Raw genomic sequence first — 17,410 nt, 5'->3', positions numbered from 1 at the left:
TGTACATACAACATTGATGGTTGTGTGTTCTGTTTACTAAGCCACAGAATTAAGGATATGTTAGTCGGGTTAATCTGGAGTTTTTCAGACAAGTATATGAAGTTCTATTTAAAATTTTAGTACTTTTTTCATTTAATCTAAAATGTGTAATATAGTAATTAGTTTCATGTTTAAATAAACAATAATATTTAAGATTAAAACATGAAGTGAGCAGTTATCCAAATTTAACACCTATAATCATGTTTTTCATTTTAACATTTCTGATCACCTCGTAAGATTTTTAGCATGACTACAGACTTAGCAATCAATGCTAAGATCTCTTACAATTAAGAAAGGTCTTTTCTCATCCATTATGGAATTCTCTTTTAATTGTTACAGCTAGTACTACATGTCTTCATTGTATTTGTAGTAACCAGTGTTCAAGCACTTTTCTGCACTGTAGCTTGTAGGCACTCATTTTCACAAGACTCACTAGATCCTCTTGGAACACAAGGAATTGTACACCTTAATTTCTTTTTGAAAGATAGAAGACATATTGTAAATGTTCCAGAAATTTCTGTACCAGAGAAATTTGTTATAAGTATTTTATTTGTATTTCTTTCTCTGTGGAACACTTGATAATATTTCAAGGTCCATGGAGATTCTGAGGAACATAGATTGTAAGATCTGTAATACGTTTAGGACAAATGTAGTGAACTTTCCTTCCTTGCCAAGTCTTTTAAATTATGTTTGAACCAAAATTATAATGCTGTCTAATGTGATTTTTTTTTTTTAGTACAGGTAAAAGAAATATTTAAGAAGCCAGTTGATCTACAAATGGAATAGGGCATAAAACCTTAGGGGTGGTTGGACACTTAGAAGTAATAGAAGGATGGTGTTGATAAACCTGATAACTAGGACAGTGATCAAAAAAGGAAAAGGACCCAAGCATACTCTAGGTACTGCAGTAGAATTTTTTTAAATGTTTAATCCTTGGAAGGCACAAGAAAGGAAATAGGAATGATAACCAAAATACATACAAAAATCTGAAAATAGTATGGCCACTTTAGTGACATGTGTGTATATATATCAACTGAGAAACAGTAGATTTTTAAAACACAGTCCAATACTATGCTGTCCAGAAGGAATTAAGTGCATGCCTATGTGAGATGGTGGAAAATAGTGTCATACATCAGAAGAAATCGGGAGTGGCTGTGTAAATTAGGCAGATGAGGACAGTTTTAGAACATTTCCATACTATCAAGACATTACTAAACACATACATACCAACTAACAGTGTAAAGTGCGTGAAGAAATAGCTTCTTTAGAAAATACATACGAACTAATTTTTTTCTAGTTGTTGTTAGAGATTTCAGTATCCTACTCCTTTGCCAATTGATAGGTAAAACAACTATACAGAATGGCAAAGAAATTATAGAAGAATCCAACAGCACCATGATTTGATTGACATCAAATGTTCCATCTACCTGCAAAGTACACATTTAAATGCCCATAAAATACAGTCCAGATAGGCCAAAGCTTGGGCTGTAAAAATACTCTTAAATTTTTTAATCAGATTATGTGATTTCCAACACAGTGAAGTTGGCATAGATACTACTAGCAGAAATAATAAGAAAATAACCAAATAATTGGAATCTCATGTGAAGGAAATGAAGAGACTAAAGGCTAAAAGAACATTTACATATCATATACCAAACAAAGGAATATCTAAAACATATACAAAATTTTAAAGCATCGAGTTTTTTTTTTTTAATTTCACAATCCACTTAGAAAATTAGCAAAAGGCCAGGCATTGGTGGCATACACCTTTCATTCCAGCACTTGGGAGGCAGAGATATCTGAGTTCAAGGACAGCCTGTTCTACAAAATAAGTTCCAGGACAGCCAGGGCTACACTATAAAACCTTGCCTCAAAAAAGAAAAGGAAAAAAAAAAGAAGAAAATTAGCAAAAGACTTTACCAGCACCAGCATTTATTTCATTAGAGGGGATATTCAGAAATAAAAAATAAGCATGGTTATTGGTCAAGTAGAAAATCTCAATAGGCATTTTAAGAACTGTTGTAAATCAGTCTGGCCATTCCTCAGAAAATTGGACATAGTACTACCAGAAGATCCAGCAGTACCTCTCCTGGGCATATTCTCAGAATATGTTCCAAACTGTAATAAGGACACATGCTCCACTATGTTCATAGCAGCCTTATTTATAATAGCCAGAAGCTGGAAAGAACCCAGATGTCCCTCAACAGAAGAATTGATCAGAAAATGTGGTACATTTACACAACATAGTACTACTCAGCTATTAAAAACAATGAATTTATGAAATTCTTAGGCAGATGGATGGATCTGCAGGATATCATCCTGTGTGAGGTAACCCAGTCACAAAATAACACACATGATATGCACTCACTGATAAGTGGGTATTAACCCAGAAACTTAAAATACCCAAGATACAATTTGCAAAACACATGAACTCAAGAAGAAGGAAGACCAAAGTGTGGATACTTCGTTCCTCCTTAGAATGGGGAAAAAATACCCATGAAAGGAGTTACAGAGACAAAGTTCAAAGCTGAGACAGAAGGAAGGACCATCCAGAGACTGTCCCACCCGGCGATCCATCTCATAAACAACCACCAAACCCAGACACTATTGCATATGCCAGCAAGATTTTGCTGACAAGACCCTGATATAGCTATCTCTTGTGAGGCTATGACAGTGCCTGGCAAATACAGAAGTGGATGCTCACAGTCATCTATTGGACGGAACACATGGCCCCCAATGGAGGAGCTAGAGAAAGTACCCAAGGAGCTAAAGGGGATCTGCAACCCTATAGAAAGAACAACAATATGAACTAACCAGTACCCTCCAGAGCTTGTGTCTCTAGTTGCATATGTAGCAGAGGATGGCCTAGTTGGCCATCAATGGGAGGAGAAGCCTTTGGTCATTTTCAAAGATTATATGCCCCAGTATAGAGGAATGCCAGGGCCAGGAAGCGGGAGTGGGTGGGTTGGGGAGCAGGGCGGGGAGAGGGTATAGGGGACTTTTGGGATAGCATTTGAAATGTAATGAAGAAAATATCTAATAAAAACAAAAAAACAAAAACAAGAATTAACCAGGCAAAGAAGGGCTAAAAAAAAAAAAAAACTGTTGTAATTTAATGAAAAATGAAATTATAACATCAGATTTTAAGACACAGGTGAAACAATTTTGAAAAGAAAACTGAACACTGAATAGTCATTTTAAAAGTAAATTTCAAGTCAATAATCTGTACTAACTTATAATGACACTAATAATAACCTAACCTCGAAAAAGGAAAGTGGAAGATACCCAATTAAAGCAATTATATAAAAGAGCAGAAAGCAGTGGAAAAAAATAAATAGGGGTGTAGAGGTAATTGGTAAAGCATTTTGTTCTTTAAAAACAGTAGGTTTTAAAATACTTACAGCAAGACAGAAAAAGAGAGGACAAAAATTCCAAGCATTGGGGATGAAAAAAGATGTTACATCACACATGCAACTCCTCACCAAGTGCAGATTAGGTTCTTTCAATAACCCTCCACCCAGTGAGCTACTTAACTCCACAACTGAAACATTTTGGAAAAGAAGATTTTCAAGTCTGAATTGTTTCACAGGGCACTTGTACTAAACATTTTAAGAACAAAATATGAATTCAAAATAGTCTTAGAAAGAAAGAAGGGTTCTTCCCTGTTTGTTTTGTAGAGCCTTGATGTCCAGATTGTCTTAAGCAGTGCTGTTTGCTCTCAGCAGTTTGTTCACTGTGAGTTCTGGCTAACTCATTTAAGCAGGAGGAGCAAGGACGAAGCTGACCTGTTCCTGGTTTTTAATATACATGATCATATTGAAAATCCTAAGACAGATTTAAAACAAGCAGATAACAAGGAAATAGGATAAGCTATAAGAAAAACATTCGAAACTCATTGTATTTCAGGGTACTAGCAATGATTAGGTGGAAATGAAATTTAAAATAGAGGACTGCTTTCAGTCCTGAAGAAAGTACAAGTGCAAATGAGAAAACAACAGTAACAAAATAGTAATTCAGAATGAACATACACTTTAATATAAAATATGTAAAGCTTTAGTAAAAACAAAATCATATAAATCTAGACATTAGAAGAGCTGTAATGTCAAAAATATAACTCACAAAATTAAAAGTATTTACTCCTGAAGTAGAATTATTTGTGCATCATATATCTGACAAAGGATTATTTAAAATATATAATTTCAAGCCATCAGTTTTATTTTTTAATCTCACAGTCCATTTAGAAAATTGGCAAAAGATATTACCAGCATTTCATCAGATTAGGCAGTCATATGCCAGAATCAGAAAAGATATTTTTAGTCAACTAGCTACAAGGAAATGTAGATTTTACAATGAAGATCTTTCTTCCTGCCGCTGGAACAGTTAACAGTACAAATCATTACAGTGGCTGAGCTAGTAAAGTGTTAGCTGTGCAAGCTTGAGAAGCTGATTTTTGATCCCAGAGCTCACATAGAAGTTGAGCATAGAGATGCATGCCAGTACTTAAAGTGCTGGGGAGATGGAGAAAGGAAGTTAACTTATGTTTACTAGCAAGATGCTTAAGGTTTGCTAGCTGGCCAAATTGGGTGGGCTTATGGTCAGTAAGAGACCCTGTTTCTAAAAATAAGGTGAAGAACGATTGAAGAAGACTTGTAACGTTGACTTTTAACTTCAGTATACAGATAGATGCCTATACACATACACAAATACATACATTCACACACACAAAATAGTTATAGAATTCAAAACTCACAATGCAGAGAAACTGGGTTACATTGCTGTATAAGTGTAAACATTACAGATTATGAAACTGAATATGGAATTGACACAAGTCCCAGTAATTGTATTCTGGGCCATTTATCTAAAAGAAGTAAATTCATATGCCTATAAAAACTTATACATTAATATTGGTTGCATTTTTATTTTTAATATTCAAAAGTAAGTAAGATAAGATTTGCCTTTACAAGTAAATGATTGAACAAATTCTAATATGTGTAAGCTGTAGATACCAATGAGCAGTAATTGGAATGAATGGAGGAAATGAACATGGATGGAAGAAAGCCAGTCACAAAAGTTGGCATACTATCTGATTTCATTTGCATAAACTTGGTCATGTAAATATTTTTTATGAATACATTTTAGAATTGCACCACTGTTGGCCATTACTAGAGTTACTGAATTTGGTCAATTCCTATCTTTATATAGAAACTATTTAATGCCTTGGCTGTCCTGTGGGAAAGAGGACCCAATTCAGATAATAAATACACAGAACTAACTTAATACACAGACTGGGGCAAACAGTGATTTGAGAATGTTTGAATGAAGGAGGATCATGTTAGTGACCCCATCACCATTATGATGTTCTATAGTTTGCAAAATATCATTTTAGGAAACAGCAATGTATACAGAGTATCTTTGGGTAATATCAATTCTTGCAAGTATGTGCAAATTTATAATTATCTTAGAAATGAAAATGAAAACAAGATGAATGAATGGCTTAGATAAAGCTATCTTGAATTCTTTCCCTGACTCAGAGCAAAGAGTCTCATGGAGATGCCTGAATATAGCTGTTTGTAAGGAGGCGTGTTGCATTGCTGCTGTGTGTCACTAACAATAATTGCTCACAGTATCAGAGATGCAGGAGATAGTGCTCGGTGTGTTGTTCCAGTTCTTACTATTTGTAAAGCCTAGAAATACTAGTTTCCCTATTCTAAACAAAGCAAATGCTAAGTAGTGAAGAAAAATGGATCTGTGGAGAATACAACAATATTGTATAGGCCAACAGTGAGAGCATGAGAGGAGAATACAGCTAGGCCGTCACTGAGAAGATGGGGTCCGTGCTATGTTCCTTCTGGTTGCACTTGTGCCTAGATTATGTGCCATAAAATTGTAATGATCCTGGCTTTATATTTGCTAACTTCAGAATGTAAGACTCTCCTTGTTCTACTTTGACTTCTGAAAAATACACTCTACAACTATATGAGCAGTTAAACTGTTCATAGTGTGTGAGGGAGGGGATGGTCTACGTTAAAGCAAAGCTCGTCACCCGAGAATGATAAAATCACAGTTTGGAGCTAATTTAGAAGCATAATTTGTTAATAGCTTAACATATAAAACTGTAGCTTACAAGAAGCAGTCCTTTTCTGTTCTGTGTGCTAACAACAGCATGGTATTGGTAATGTTTTGTCCCTTTCATAGCTCAGGACCTATCTACTTTCTAAAGATCAGGACTTTTCCTTTCTATAGCATTCAGTCTACCACAGTGTAAAAGTCAGTAAGAAATTAGGTAGAAGTGGGGTGGTGGTGGCACACGCCTTTAATGCCAGCCAGCACTTGGGAGGCAGAGGCATGCAGATCTCTTTGAGTTCCAGGACCAACAAAGCTAGTTAGTAAAATCCTGCCTTGAAAAACTTATTTAAAAAAAAAAAAGTAAAAGTGGGTGGAATATAAAATAGTGACCAAGGCAATTTTTATGAAGAATGAAATAACATAATTTTATTAGGACTTTTAATGATAATTATAATGATATTTTGCTGGTAATTTTGTTCTAATCATTTTATTCATACCAGTTTTGGTGATTTCAGTTACAGTTTTAACATTAAGCAGTGTTTTAAATAATTATAAAACAATTACATTTTTTTCTAACTAGGAAGAAGCATTGCATGCATTTATTCAACCAGAGATCTTGGATGGCCCAAATCAATATTTTTGTGAACGTTGTAAGAAGAAGTGTGATGCTCGGAAGGTAAGAGACTTGTAAATATATTACTATAACTGAGATGATATTCAGTATTCTGTCCATTTGTCCCCCTAACCTCACTTGCCTCTTTTTAGGGCCTTCGGTTTTTGCATTTCCCCTATCTGCTGACCTTACAGTTGAAAAGGTTTGATTTTGATTATACAACCATGCATAGAATTAAACTGAATGATCGAATGTCATTTCCGGAGGAGCTGGATATGAGCACATTTATCGATATTGAAGATGAGGTAAATACATTTCCTTGTTATGCTTTTCATTATATACTTTATATTTTTATTTTAATTTTTTAAGATTACTTTAGGTATATGAGTGTTTTGCCTGAATGTATGTCTGTGTTACATGTGTGTGTGATGCCCTTTAGGCCAGACGAGGGCTTTGGATCCCTTGAAATTAGAATTTGAGACTGATATATTTAAAGTGTGCTCTTGATGAAAGCTTTCACCTTTCTCATTTTCCATTAGCTTACCACGTGAGATTATTGCTGTGGCTAAAAACTTTTCCTGCAACTGTACATTTCAAGTATTCTTATTTGGTCAGAGTAGCATAAGCTCTTTAAGAGACAAAAGGGTTTCACCTCTGGGATTCTCTCTTGAATTTGGATAACAATCTTGTTCCATAGTTTCTTTATTAATGAAACTATATTATAGCTGGATTTCTGATCTTTAATACACATGGTGCAAATGTATGAGTGAATGAAGAAATAATATATAACCTTACTGTCTTCTGTTTGTGCCAGTACTCTTCTTTCGGGAATTAAGGTACTGGTTACCACCACGTAAGTTACAAAAACAAACATACAAGAGGTTTTATCTATTACTCTTTGATTCTATTTTTTGTTTTAACTTGGAACTTTAAATAGTTTATACATGGAATTTTGATGAATGCAGGAAAGGTTCATCCGTTTCTTTCTATTCATTGACCTCCAAGGGTTTTCTAGCTTTATTTAATGTGTGTGTGTGTGTGTGTGTGTGTGTGTGTGTGTGTGTGTGTGTGTGTGTGTGATGCTCTCCTGACTGCATTGTGTGGACTATTTCCAATCAGAAAGGGTAGTTGTTACAGGGTGATAAATCCTTGTTGCTGTAAAAGTTTTGTGTGTTGTTTTTCTGATTGAAACTGAATACTAGTTGTAAAATCTCTTTCTTCCAGGGGTTCAAATACAAGTGTAAATGCTCATCAAGTTCATTTAGTATTTGTCTTAGTTAAGGTTACTGTTGAGATAAAACACCAAAAGCAAGTTTGGGAGGAAAGGGTTTATTTGGCTTAAGCTTTGACAAACTGTTCATTATTGAAGAGAATCAGGGCAGAAACCTGGAGGCAGGAGCTGGTACAGAGATCAGAGGGGAGTGCTTCTCACTGGCTTGTTCATCTTGGCTTGCTCAGCCTGCTTTCTTATAGAACCCAGAACCACCAGCCAAGGAATGGCACTGCTTGTCTCTCCTACAGGCTTGTCTACAGCTTGATCTTATGGAAGCATTTTCTCAATAGAGACTTCCTCCTCTCTGATGACTATAGTATGTGTCAAAATGACATAAAACTAACCAACATAGTATTTGTATGAGCATGATGAAAACAATGTTTACTGCACCTCAGCTGTGTTGTTCCAGTGTTGGTAGAGAGGAGCTTCCATCTTTGTCCTGACAGTCTTTAACTGCTTCACTTGTTCTCCACCTGGTCCCTACATGTCACTAGTCAGTGCTAGAAAGCACCAGAGATAATATGCCTTTATATTTGGTACATCCTAGTAAATCTCTAAACTTTGGCTCTCATTTTTCTGTCTAGCTATTGTAAGAAGCTGCTATAACTGCAGTGGATATTCACTGAATGGCAACTACAGCTGATGAGCATTTGTAAAGAACTGATAAAGTAGTGGATCAGGCTGGGTGTGTACACATGTATGGAGAGAGACAGAGAGGGAATAACAAGATTGGATTGTGCTTAATTAAAGTTAGGAAATCTGTTGAACTTGAAAAGAGATATTCTTCATCAAATTCCTATTTAAATGTAGATGAAGATCTGATCTGTGTTTTGTATATTCCTGACATATTTGTTGTGAAGGGAAACCTATCCCAGGAGAAAGAAATATAGACTTTGCTTGTTTGTTTGGAATTTGGGGACTTTTTTTTTTTTTTAATCTGTTTGGTTGGTTTTGTTTTGCTTTTTTGAAACAGTCTTGTTCATGGCTGGCCTGAAATTAGCAGTCCTTATGCCTCTGCATCCCAGATGCTGGGGTTACAGGTGTGCGCCTCCATGCTTAGCTTGCAGTTCTGGAGGTGATTTTTCACCTTCATTTTTGTCTTGAATCAAATGTCCTCAAAGGAAGAAGACTGTACTGAGAACTAGATAATAGCCTTAGAAAAATGTTATTACCACCAATAAAAGTTATTCTTGTTGAGTATTACTTGGTGGTTTCATGAGCTTGAGCTTACTTATGTACATCTAAGACTTCCATCTTAAAGAAATCTAAATTTATATTAATAAAAATATTGTAGGAATGTAAATCAATTATAAAAGGAAAGGAGAAGAAAATTGTTTGGAGTTTATAACAGGTAGAATTCTTCAGCTTAAGTCTAGGTGGCTGTGAGTTGAAAGCAGTCAGGCATAGAAGTGTGATATCCCTGCACTGAGTACAGCAGACTCCAAAGTTCTCAGGGACAATGGATGACTTAGTTCTTCTTTTGTAACCCTTTGCACAGTAATCAAGAGAATGTTTTATTGGGATTGGGAATAAATGATTCTGTTTGGGGCTTAGCGTAGTTGCTGTCTTAAATGTTGCTGAGGAAAATAATAATTTTTCTATTGTTACTTTGTAGCAGTAATCATAAATGGGGTTTAATATAATTGAGAATTACTATTTGTAGTATTAAAATTTTATGAATGGTAGAAATAGTTTTAGAGTGTAATGTTTTAGTTGTTAAACTTAAGATCTGAATTTAAAAGAAAACAAATTTACTTAAGATTTTCGAAATAAATGCTTCTCTTAATCAGAACATGTTAAACTGTGAGAACATGGTAAAAAAAAAAAAAAACATAGGAATATCTTTTTCTTTATTTGGCTTAAGATGTTAAGATAACTTTGTCTTATTAGAAATCTCCTCAGACTGAAAGTTGCACTGATAGTGGAGCAGAAAATGAAGGCAGTTGCCACAGCGACCAGATGAGTAATGATTTCTCCACGGATGATGCTGTTGATGAAGGGATATGCCTGGAGAGCAATAGTGGGAGTGAGAAGATTTCAAAACCTGGCCTGGAAAAGGTACCTTTGATGATGTTTCTTGGTATTGGGTGCTGAGCATGCTAAGCAAATGGTCCACCAGAGAGCTATACTCCTAGTTCCTGCATGCTTTAGCTAAGATAGAGGATATAGTAGTTTTTGAACTTCAGTATTATTTTGTGCTTCGTTTTTGATAATGAAGACTTTTAACTGTTTTTGTGCTGAATACTCATAATTGTACTTTGGGAAACACTACTTAATACTTCCCATGAGTCTGTACTGTGTTGAAAATTGTACCATGTTAGAATGGGTGCTACCTCTCCAAATCCTTTGTCTTCACTGAGTTTGCTCATAGAGGAAAATAAGAGTGTTGGGCTTGATCTGTTGCATTTTAAGAATTCTAACAGTGGTGCCCTTCTGAAACACTTAATAAAAGAGCTGGCCTTGAGTCAAGGGAAGCCAAATCCTTGGTTGACTATGATGCTCTTTTTAAAATTATGATCTGGAAACCAAAGAACTAGATGTCTGGGGGGTTGGATTTTTTTTCACTGTATCAGTGATTTTAAGGGGTTTTGTTTGTTTTGGTTTTGTTGGTTTCTTTTTTTACTAAGTCTTTTTAAGTCATGTAAACTGCTTTATTAAAAGGATAATTCCTATTAAAAAAAACTCTTGAGCATAGCATAAGTAATAAATCATTAACTTTTCTCAAGTCACAGAATCATTAAATATAAAGATTTGGAGCAGTATTTAAGAATGAAGTATTATAGCATGAATCTATTTTTAGATCAGGGCCACTCTTCTCACCACCAGCTCCACTATTGTTGACGTTTTAAAGTTACCACCTCAATTCAGAGAAGAGAGCCGAGTGGGGATTGCTATGCAGTGAAATGCATCAGATACATTGCAACTCCTTATGAGACATCAAGTTGCCATGAGCCCAGTGTAGCTCCACCTGGCCTATTGTTATGTGTAGATAATCATGTTACCTGCTAACAAAGACAGCTTAGTCTCTTCATTCTGATATGGATGCCTTTTCTTCATCCTGTCTGAGTGTCCTTGTCAAGATGTTCAGTTCAGTACTGAATAAGGCAACATCCTTGCTTTGTCCCTACCTTAGGGACATGCTTCAGTGTAACTGTTTCTAAACTCTTGTACCTGAAATCCCTTGCTTCTCCGTATAGGCAGAGTTGCCTTTTACTAGTAATGTGATACCTGTAATTCTAGTTTTGAAAGTGATTCAGGTCTACGAATATACTTATCTAGAACTTGCAACCTCAAAATTTTTCAGAAATATAATTGGGGGGGTAGAGTTGCTAATTACAGTAAAACTTAAAAATGTGTTGCTAGTAGCCAGTTGACAAATGCCTAGAATCCCAGTACTTGGGTAACAGAGACAGTAGTATCTCTTTGAATAACAAGTTCCAACCAGCAGCTACTACTTAGTAAGCCCTGTTTCAAAAAATAATAAATGATGTTCTTAGCACAAATTCTAGATTGTAGGTAAATTTTGAAACCTGCCTGTCATTACTTTGATTAACTTTAGTTTTGGCAATAAAATTTGAACTACTCAAGTTTTCAGAATTTGTTCTAGAAGTTTCATTATGTAATAATTATAGTCAGTTTAAAGTTAAGGCAAACTGAGATGTGCTGATATTTGATTTTGTTGGAAGGTCCCAGTATTTTCTAAGCAAAGAATAAAGGAAGTAAATATATTTACTAGCATGCCTGATTTGTTCCCTGGTGCTACAAAACGAAGAAAGAGCTTCTTCGGAAAAGTGAATGAGATCTAACAGGCCTATACAGTAGTGTCCCAGATGTAGGATAAAAGTCAGAGAATTGGCTGCAAGTTTGAGGCTAGTCTGGTCTAACATAGCTTGTTCCAGTCCAGAAAGGATTGCAAAGCAAGATCCTCTCAAAAACTTAAAAAAACAAAAAACTTTGCAGAATCTACTTATGACAAAGGGTCTTTCTAACCTTCTGTGTCATAACCTTTTCTAAAGACTATATTTCTTTTTCTTTTAAAAATTATTTTATTTGATGTATATGGATGTTTTCCCTGCATGTCTACACCATGTATATATACCTGGTACCCTCAACGACTGAAAAGGATATCTAGAGTTAAAGACAGTTGTGAGCTGCTCTGTGAGTGCTGGGAACTGAATCTAGGTCCTCTGGAAAAGCAGCCCTTGCTCTTCCAATGAGCCATCTCCAGCCCTGGGAACTCTTATTTTTATTCACTCCAGGTAGAGATGGCGGAGACAGACCAGAGAAAGGATCCCATCCAATTCCAGCTTGGTGAACCAGTGAGTTTATTGCACTTCTTTAATGGAGCATGATGACTCTTATGCTGCTCTGTCACCAAAAAGTCCACTCTAGCATGGGGTAGTAAGTTAGAAGAGTCTCCTTTCTCAGCACCTGGTTACTACTGTTTATATAACCTGAACCTCTCAGTTGATAACATTCTTGTGTTTGGAGGTGGTTGTGGAGTTTTAAAGAAGTATATGTATGTCTTAATTAGAGTTTCCATTGCTGGGAAAAGACACCATGACCATGGCATCTCTTATAAAGAAAAACATTTCACTGGGGCTGGCTTACAGTTTCAGAGTTTTAGTCCATTGTCATTCTGGGAAGCATGGTGGCATGCAGGCAGACTTTGTGCTGGAAAAGTAGCTGAGAGTTCTATATCTGGATCCGCAGGGAGCAGGAAGAAACAATCAAACTAGGACTGATTTGAGCATTTGTAACCTCCAAGACCACCCCCAGTGACACACTTTCTTCAGCAAAGTCACAACTACTCCAACAAGGCCATACCTCCTAATAGTGCCAGTCTATCTGTCTGTCTCTGTCTCTGTCTCTCTGTCTCTGTCTCTGTCTCTCTCTGTCTCTCTCTCTCTCTGTCTCTCCTCTCTCTCTCTCTGTCTCTCCTTTCTCTCTGTCTCTCCTCTCTCTCTCTGTCTCTCTCCTCTCTCTCTCTCTGTCTCTCTCTCTCTGTCTCTCTCTCTCTGTCTCTCTCTCTCTGTCTCTCTCTCTCTCTCTCTGTGTGTGTGTGTGTGTGTGATGTATATATATGACTGTGTGCATGCCTGATATCTATGGACCCCAGAAGAGGGTGGTTGTGAGCTATAGTGTGGGTGCTGAGAACCAAACTCCTCTGCAAGAGCCTCAAGTGCTCTATAACCTCACCTCAGATCTGTCTTTCCAGCCTCTCTTGTGAGTTCGATATAAGCCTTCTATGCTGTTATATCTTTATCTCTATTTTGTATTGTTTGTTTGTTTGTGGTTTTTGAAACAGTGTCTCTTTATAGTCCAGACTGGCCTTGAATTCTCAACTGTTGTCCTGCTCTAGCCTCTTAAGTGCTAAGATCAGGCCTGAGCTACTGGGTCTGGTGGCTTTCTATTGATTGTAGAGGTAAAAGTACTGGTTGCTAGGGTCTCTAGTATTACTAATTGTTTTAGGGGGTGTGAAGTGCCAAAGCTTCTAAAAGAAAAAGTAATTCAAGCTAGTGTGGAGGCACATGTCTTAATAATTCTAGCACTTGGAAGGCAAGTCTAGAAGAGTCAAAAGTTTGGGGCCTATCCTAGGTGACATAGTAGATTCAAAGCTACCTGAGCACTTATACCCTATAGGCATATAGCCACACACTAGAACACTTGCCTCGCATCTATGAGTTCAATCTCTACTACCAACAAAAGAGTAAAGAAAAAGAGAAAAACTTCCTAGTGTATTATAGAAAGCATCAGGCGTGTTCAGAGCAGAACAGCAATAAACTAATTTATTACAGAAATAGCAACAGTTCTGCATTTGTGGGGAGAGGTGTGGGTGGGTATGCTGAGACAATGTCTCTTCTATGGAGCCTTGTCTATCCTAAACTTCACTCTGTGGACTAGGCTAGTCTTAAACTCACAGAGTTATGTCAGTTTCTGCCTCCCAGGTGCTATAATTTAAACTGTAAGCCACCATGCCTGGCGCAAATTGATTATTAATATAAATAATAGATACCAGATTAATATGCTACATATCAAAAATACTGCATGAGTACATTAGAAGATACTTCAAATTAGTGTCAGAAATAAAATTTTATTTAATGGGAAAAAAAGCAATGTGTTGGTGATTTCTTTTTCTTTCTTGTTTTCTTTCTTGTTTTTTTTTTTTTTTTTTTTTTTTTTTGAGACAGGGTTTCTCTATTTAACCTTGGCTGTCCTGGAATTCACTCTGTAGACCAAGCTGACCTCAAACTCAGAGATCCACCTGCCTCTGCCTCCCAAGTGCAGGGATGAAAGGCAGTGTGCACCACCACTGCCTGGCTGATAATTTCTTGATCTAGACTATACATATTAAAACAACCTTCTATTTAGTACGTACTTCACAAAATTGCAGACTATTATTTTTCATAAATAAGCATATGATACAGTTCCAAAGATCACAAGATATCACGATACAAATATGAAGGATGAAAGTATCACACACTAATAAGGTTTTTGGTGACTTACCATTTTAATGTTCCTTAGGGGCAAGTTAGCCTACAACGGATAGCTGTCATGTTACATTACTCTGTATCCACAGGAAATAGAGTTTCAAATAAGGGTTTATTATAGTCTTCTCTTCCAAACTTTTTCTTCTCTCTTTAGAACTCCCTGATGTATGAGCTCTTCTCAGTGATGGTGCATTCAGGGAGTGCTGCTGGAGGACACTATTATGCTTGCATAAAGTCTTTCAGTGACGATCAATGGTACAGTTTCAATGACCAACATGTGAGCAGGGTAAGGCTCCTGAAGTGAAGTTAACTCAGTGGCAGGGGGGTTTATTCAGAGCCGAGATACCTATGGTGGTATGTCTCAAGTTCCCATTGAACAAGCCTTTCATTGTTAGTAGTGTCTTTGTTCTGCTTTGTAGAGCTTATTACATGTTTCCAAAATAGATTACCCTTTCCTCTAGCCCTTAGCCTTCCTTATGATTGATGTGGTGCTAGGAGTCTTGAGCCTGATTCACCAGAGCAGCCACTGATAAACTCTGAATTATCAGTATGGTCCTTCATGAAAATGGCATGACACATCTAACTCAGACACTAAAGGGTTGGATTAAAGTTGGGCTTAGTGGTTCACCCCCACAGTTTCTAGTACTGGGAAGGTCGTAACAGAGGATTGTTCAAGCCTAGCCCAGGCTACATATTAAGAACCTGTCTCAGGCCCAGGGGGAACTATTAAGTTACATATTTACATAATAACCTTTGTGTTACTGGTTTTTACAAAAAAAAAAAAGTAACATTACAACTTTTTAGATAACACAGGAAGACATTAAGAAGACACATGGTGGGTCTTCAGGAAGCAGAGGCTACTACTCCAGTGCTTTTGCGAGGTAAGCGATAGCATGAACTTCACTGTTGACTCACTAGAGTAAGTTTAGCTTCTCTGTGGGTCTTACTAAGAAAGCCTTACCTAAGGGTCAGGAGACTACAAGCCATGGACATTTGTTCATAAGTTTTTGGCTGATGATTTCCCACTGTAACATACCTTGAGTTGCAGTACAGAGCATCTGACTTACAAAAAATGAAGGTTTGGTTTGGTGTGTTGTGGTATAGTATGGTTTAGTTTTTGAGGCAGGGTTTCTCTATGTAGCCTTGACTGCCCTGGAACTCTATCTGTAGACCAGGCTGGCCTTGAACACACGTAGATCTGCCTGCCTCTGCCTCCTGGGTGCTGGGATTAAAGGTGTGTGCGCCACCACCAATCAGCAAGACTAAGGGGTTTTTTTTCTTGCTTCTTTCCAGCAAAGCAGTTTGCCCAACCCTGACTTAGCTGTAGTAGGCATTGTGACACACATCCTACTTTATTAAACTTCGTCATGTTACCAAAAGGAATGTTTGAACCTTCTCATACATGTGCCATTGATGACAAAAAAGGGTTTTCCTTTTTTTCTGGAATGCTTTAATATTAGGGTGTCAGTGAATGGTGGTATGACTTTTTTTCAAATAAAGATTTGGTGCTTATAAATGAAAGGTAGTATCTACTTTAAAAGACCTGCTAATCTTTGTTATATTTCTCCTAGCTCAACAAATGCATATATGCTGATATACAGACTGAAGGATCCAACAAGAAATGCAAGTATGTTAATCTTAAAAACACAGATAACTGCTTTTAGGTGATAGAAAAGTTAACACCTAAGAATTTTGTTAAGCCTGGGAAAGTGAATTAAAAACACTGTTATGAAGTAATACTAAGTGATAAAAACATTTTACAAAAATCTATAGATCTGGACATAGTGATAAGTGCTTGTAATTCTAGTTACTTAGAGGAAGGCTGAGTGAAGCGGGGGCGGGGGATGGGGTTACAATCCTGAGACCTACTGACAGTTTAACAGGATCTTGTCTCAAAAATAGTAATTTTAAAAGAAGCTGAGGCCATAGCTCAGTGATAGAGTTCTTAGTTAACATTCATAAATCCCAGAGTTCTGATAACCAGTACTACACATAGGCAGGCATGCAGTCACACACAAGCACACCCACACACAGACAAAGGTTGTTGGAAAACTTTCTTCATTTAATAGATTAGGTATTACTTTAAGTAAGCTTATACCCTGTGCAGCATCATAGTTCACAAGCTGTGTGTTCTAGAGCAAATCACTTGACTTTTCTTTTTTTTTTTTTTTTTAATATTTCTTAGGTATTTTCCTCATTTACATTTCCAATGCTATCCCAAAAGTCCCCCATACCCTCCCCCCACTCTCCTACCCACCCACTCCCACTTTTTGGCCCTGGCGTTCCCCTGTACTGGGCATAGAAAGTTTGCATGTCCAATGGGCCTCTCTTTCCAGTGATGGCCGACTAGGCCATCTTTTGATACATATGCAGCTAGAGTCAGGAGCTCTGGGGTACTGGTTAGTTCATAATGTTGTTCCACCTATAGGGTTGTACATCCCTTTAGCTCCTTGGGTACTTTCTCTAGCTCCTCCATTGGGGACCCTGTGATCCATCCAATAGCAGACTGTGAGCATCCACTTCTGCGTTTGCTAGGCCCCAGCATAGTCCCACAAGAGACAGCTATATCAGGGTCCTTTCAACAAAATCTTGCTAGTGTATGCAATGGTGTCAGCGTTTGGAGGCTGATTATGGGATGGATCCCTGGATATGGCAGTCTCTAGATGGTCCATCCTTTTGTCTCAGCTCCAAACTTTGTCTCTGTAACTCCTTCCGTGGGTGTTTTGTTCCCAATTCTAAGAAGAGGCAAAGTGTCCACACTTTGGTCTTCGTTCTTCTTGAGTTTCATGTGTTTTGCAAATTGTATCTCATATCTTGGGTATCCTAAGTTTTGGGCTAATATCCACTTATCAGTGAGTATATATCATTTGAGTTCTTTTGTGATTGTGTTACCTCACTCAGGATGATGCCCTCCAGGTCCAACCATTT

At 37.1% G+C, this 17,410-nt stretch overlaps 1 protein-coding gene across 3 annotated transcripts in view; it reads left to right on the top strand.

Annotated features, from left to right (window-relative positions):
- Window positions 1–17,410, top strand: part of Usp47 (ubiquitin specific peptidase 47) — an 88,351-nt gene that overhangs the window by 43,646 nt on the left and 27,295 nt on the right. For 2 of the 3 annotated variants that reach the window (XM_021166024.3, XM_029480007.2), the window contains 7 exons: window positions 6,686–6,781; window positions 6,871–7,023; window positions 9,882–10,049; window positions 12,251–12,310; window positions 14,637–14,768; window positions 15,287–15,363; window positions 16,054–16,109. In XM_021166024.3, the coding sequence (XP_021021683.1) occupies window positions 6,686–6,781; window positions 6,871–7,023; window positions 9,882–10,049; window positions 12,251–12,310; window positions 14,637–14,768; window positions 15,287–15,363; window positions 16,054–16,109 (742 nt within the window). The remainder of the gene's footprint in view (window positions 1–6,685; window positions 6,782–6,870; window positions 7,024–9,881; window positions 10,050–12,250; window positions 12,311–14,636; window positions 14,769–15,286; window positions 15,364–16,053; window positions 16,110–17,410) is intronic. The other variant, XM_029480008.2, reaches the window with a different exon arrangement.

The sequence above is a fragment of the Mus caroli genome, unplaced genomic scaffold, assembly GCF_978045245.1.
Source record: "Mus caroli unplaced genomic scaffold, Mus_caroli_1 scaffold_8, whole genome shotgun sequence".
Taxonomy (NCBI): domain Eukaryota; kingdom Metazoa; phylum Chordata; class Mammalia; order Rodentia; family Muridae; genus Mus; species Mus caroli.
Note: the sequence above shows the minus strand (reverse complement) of the source record. Positions and strands in the feature narration are given on the sequence as shown.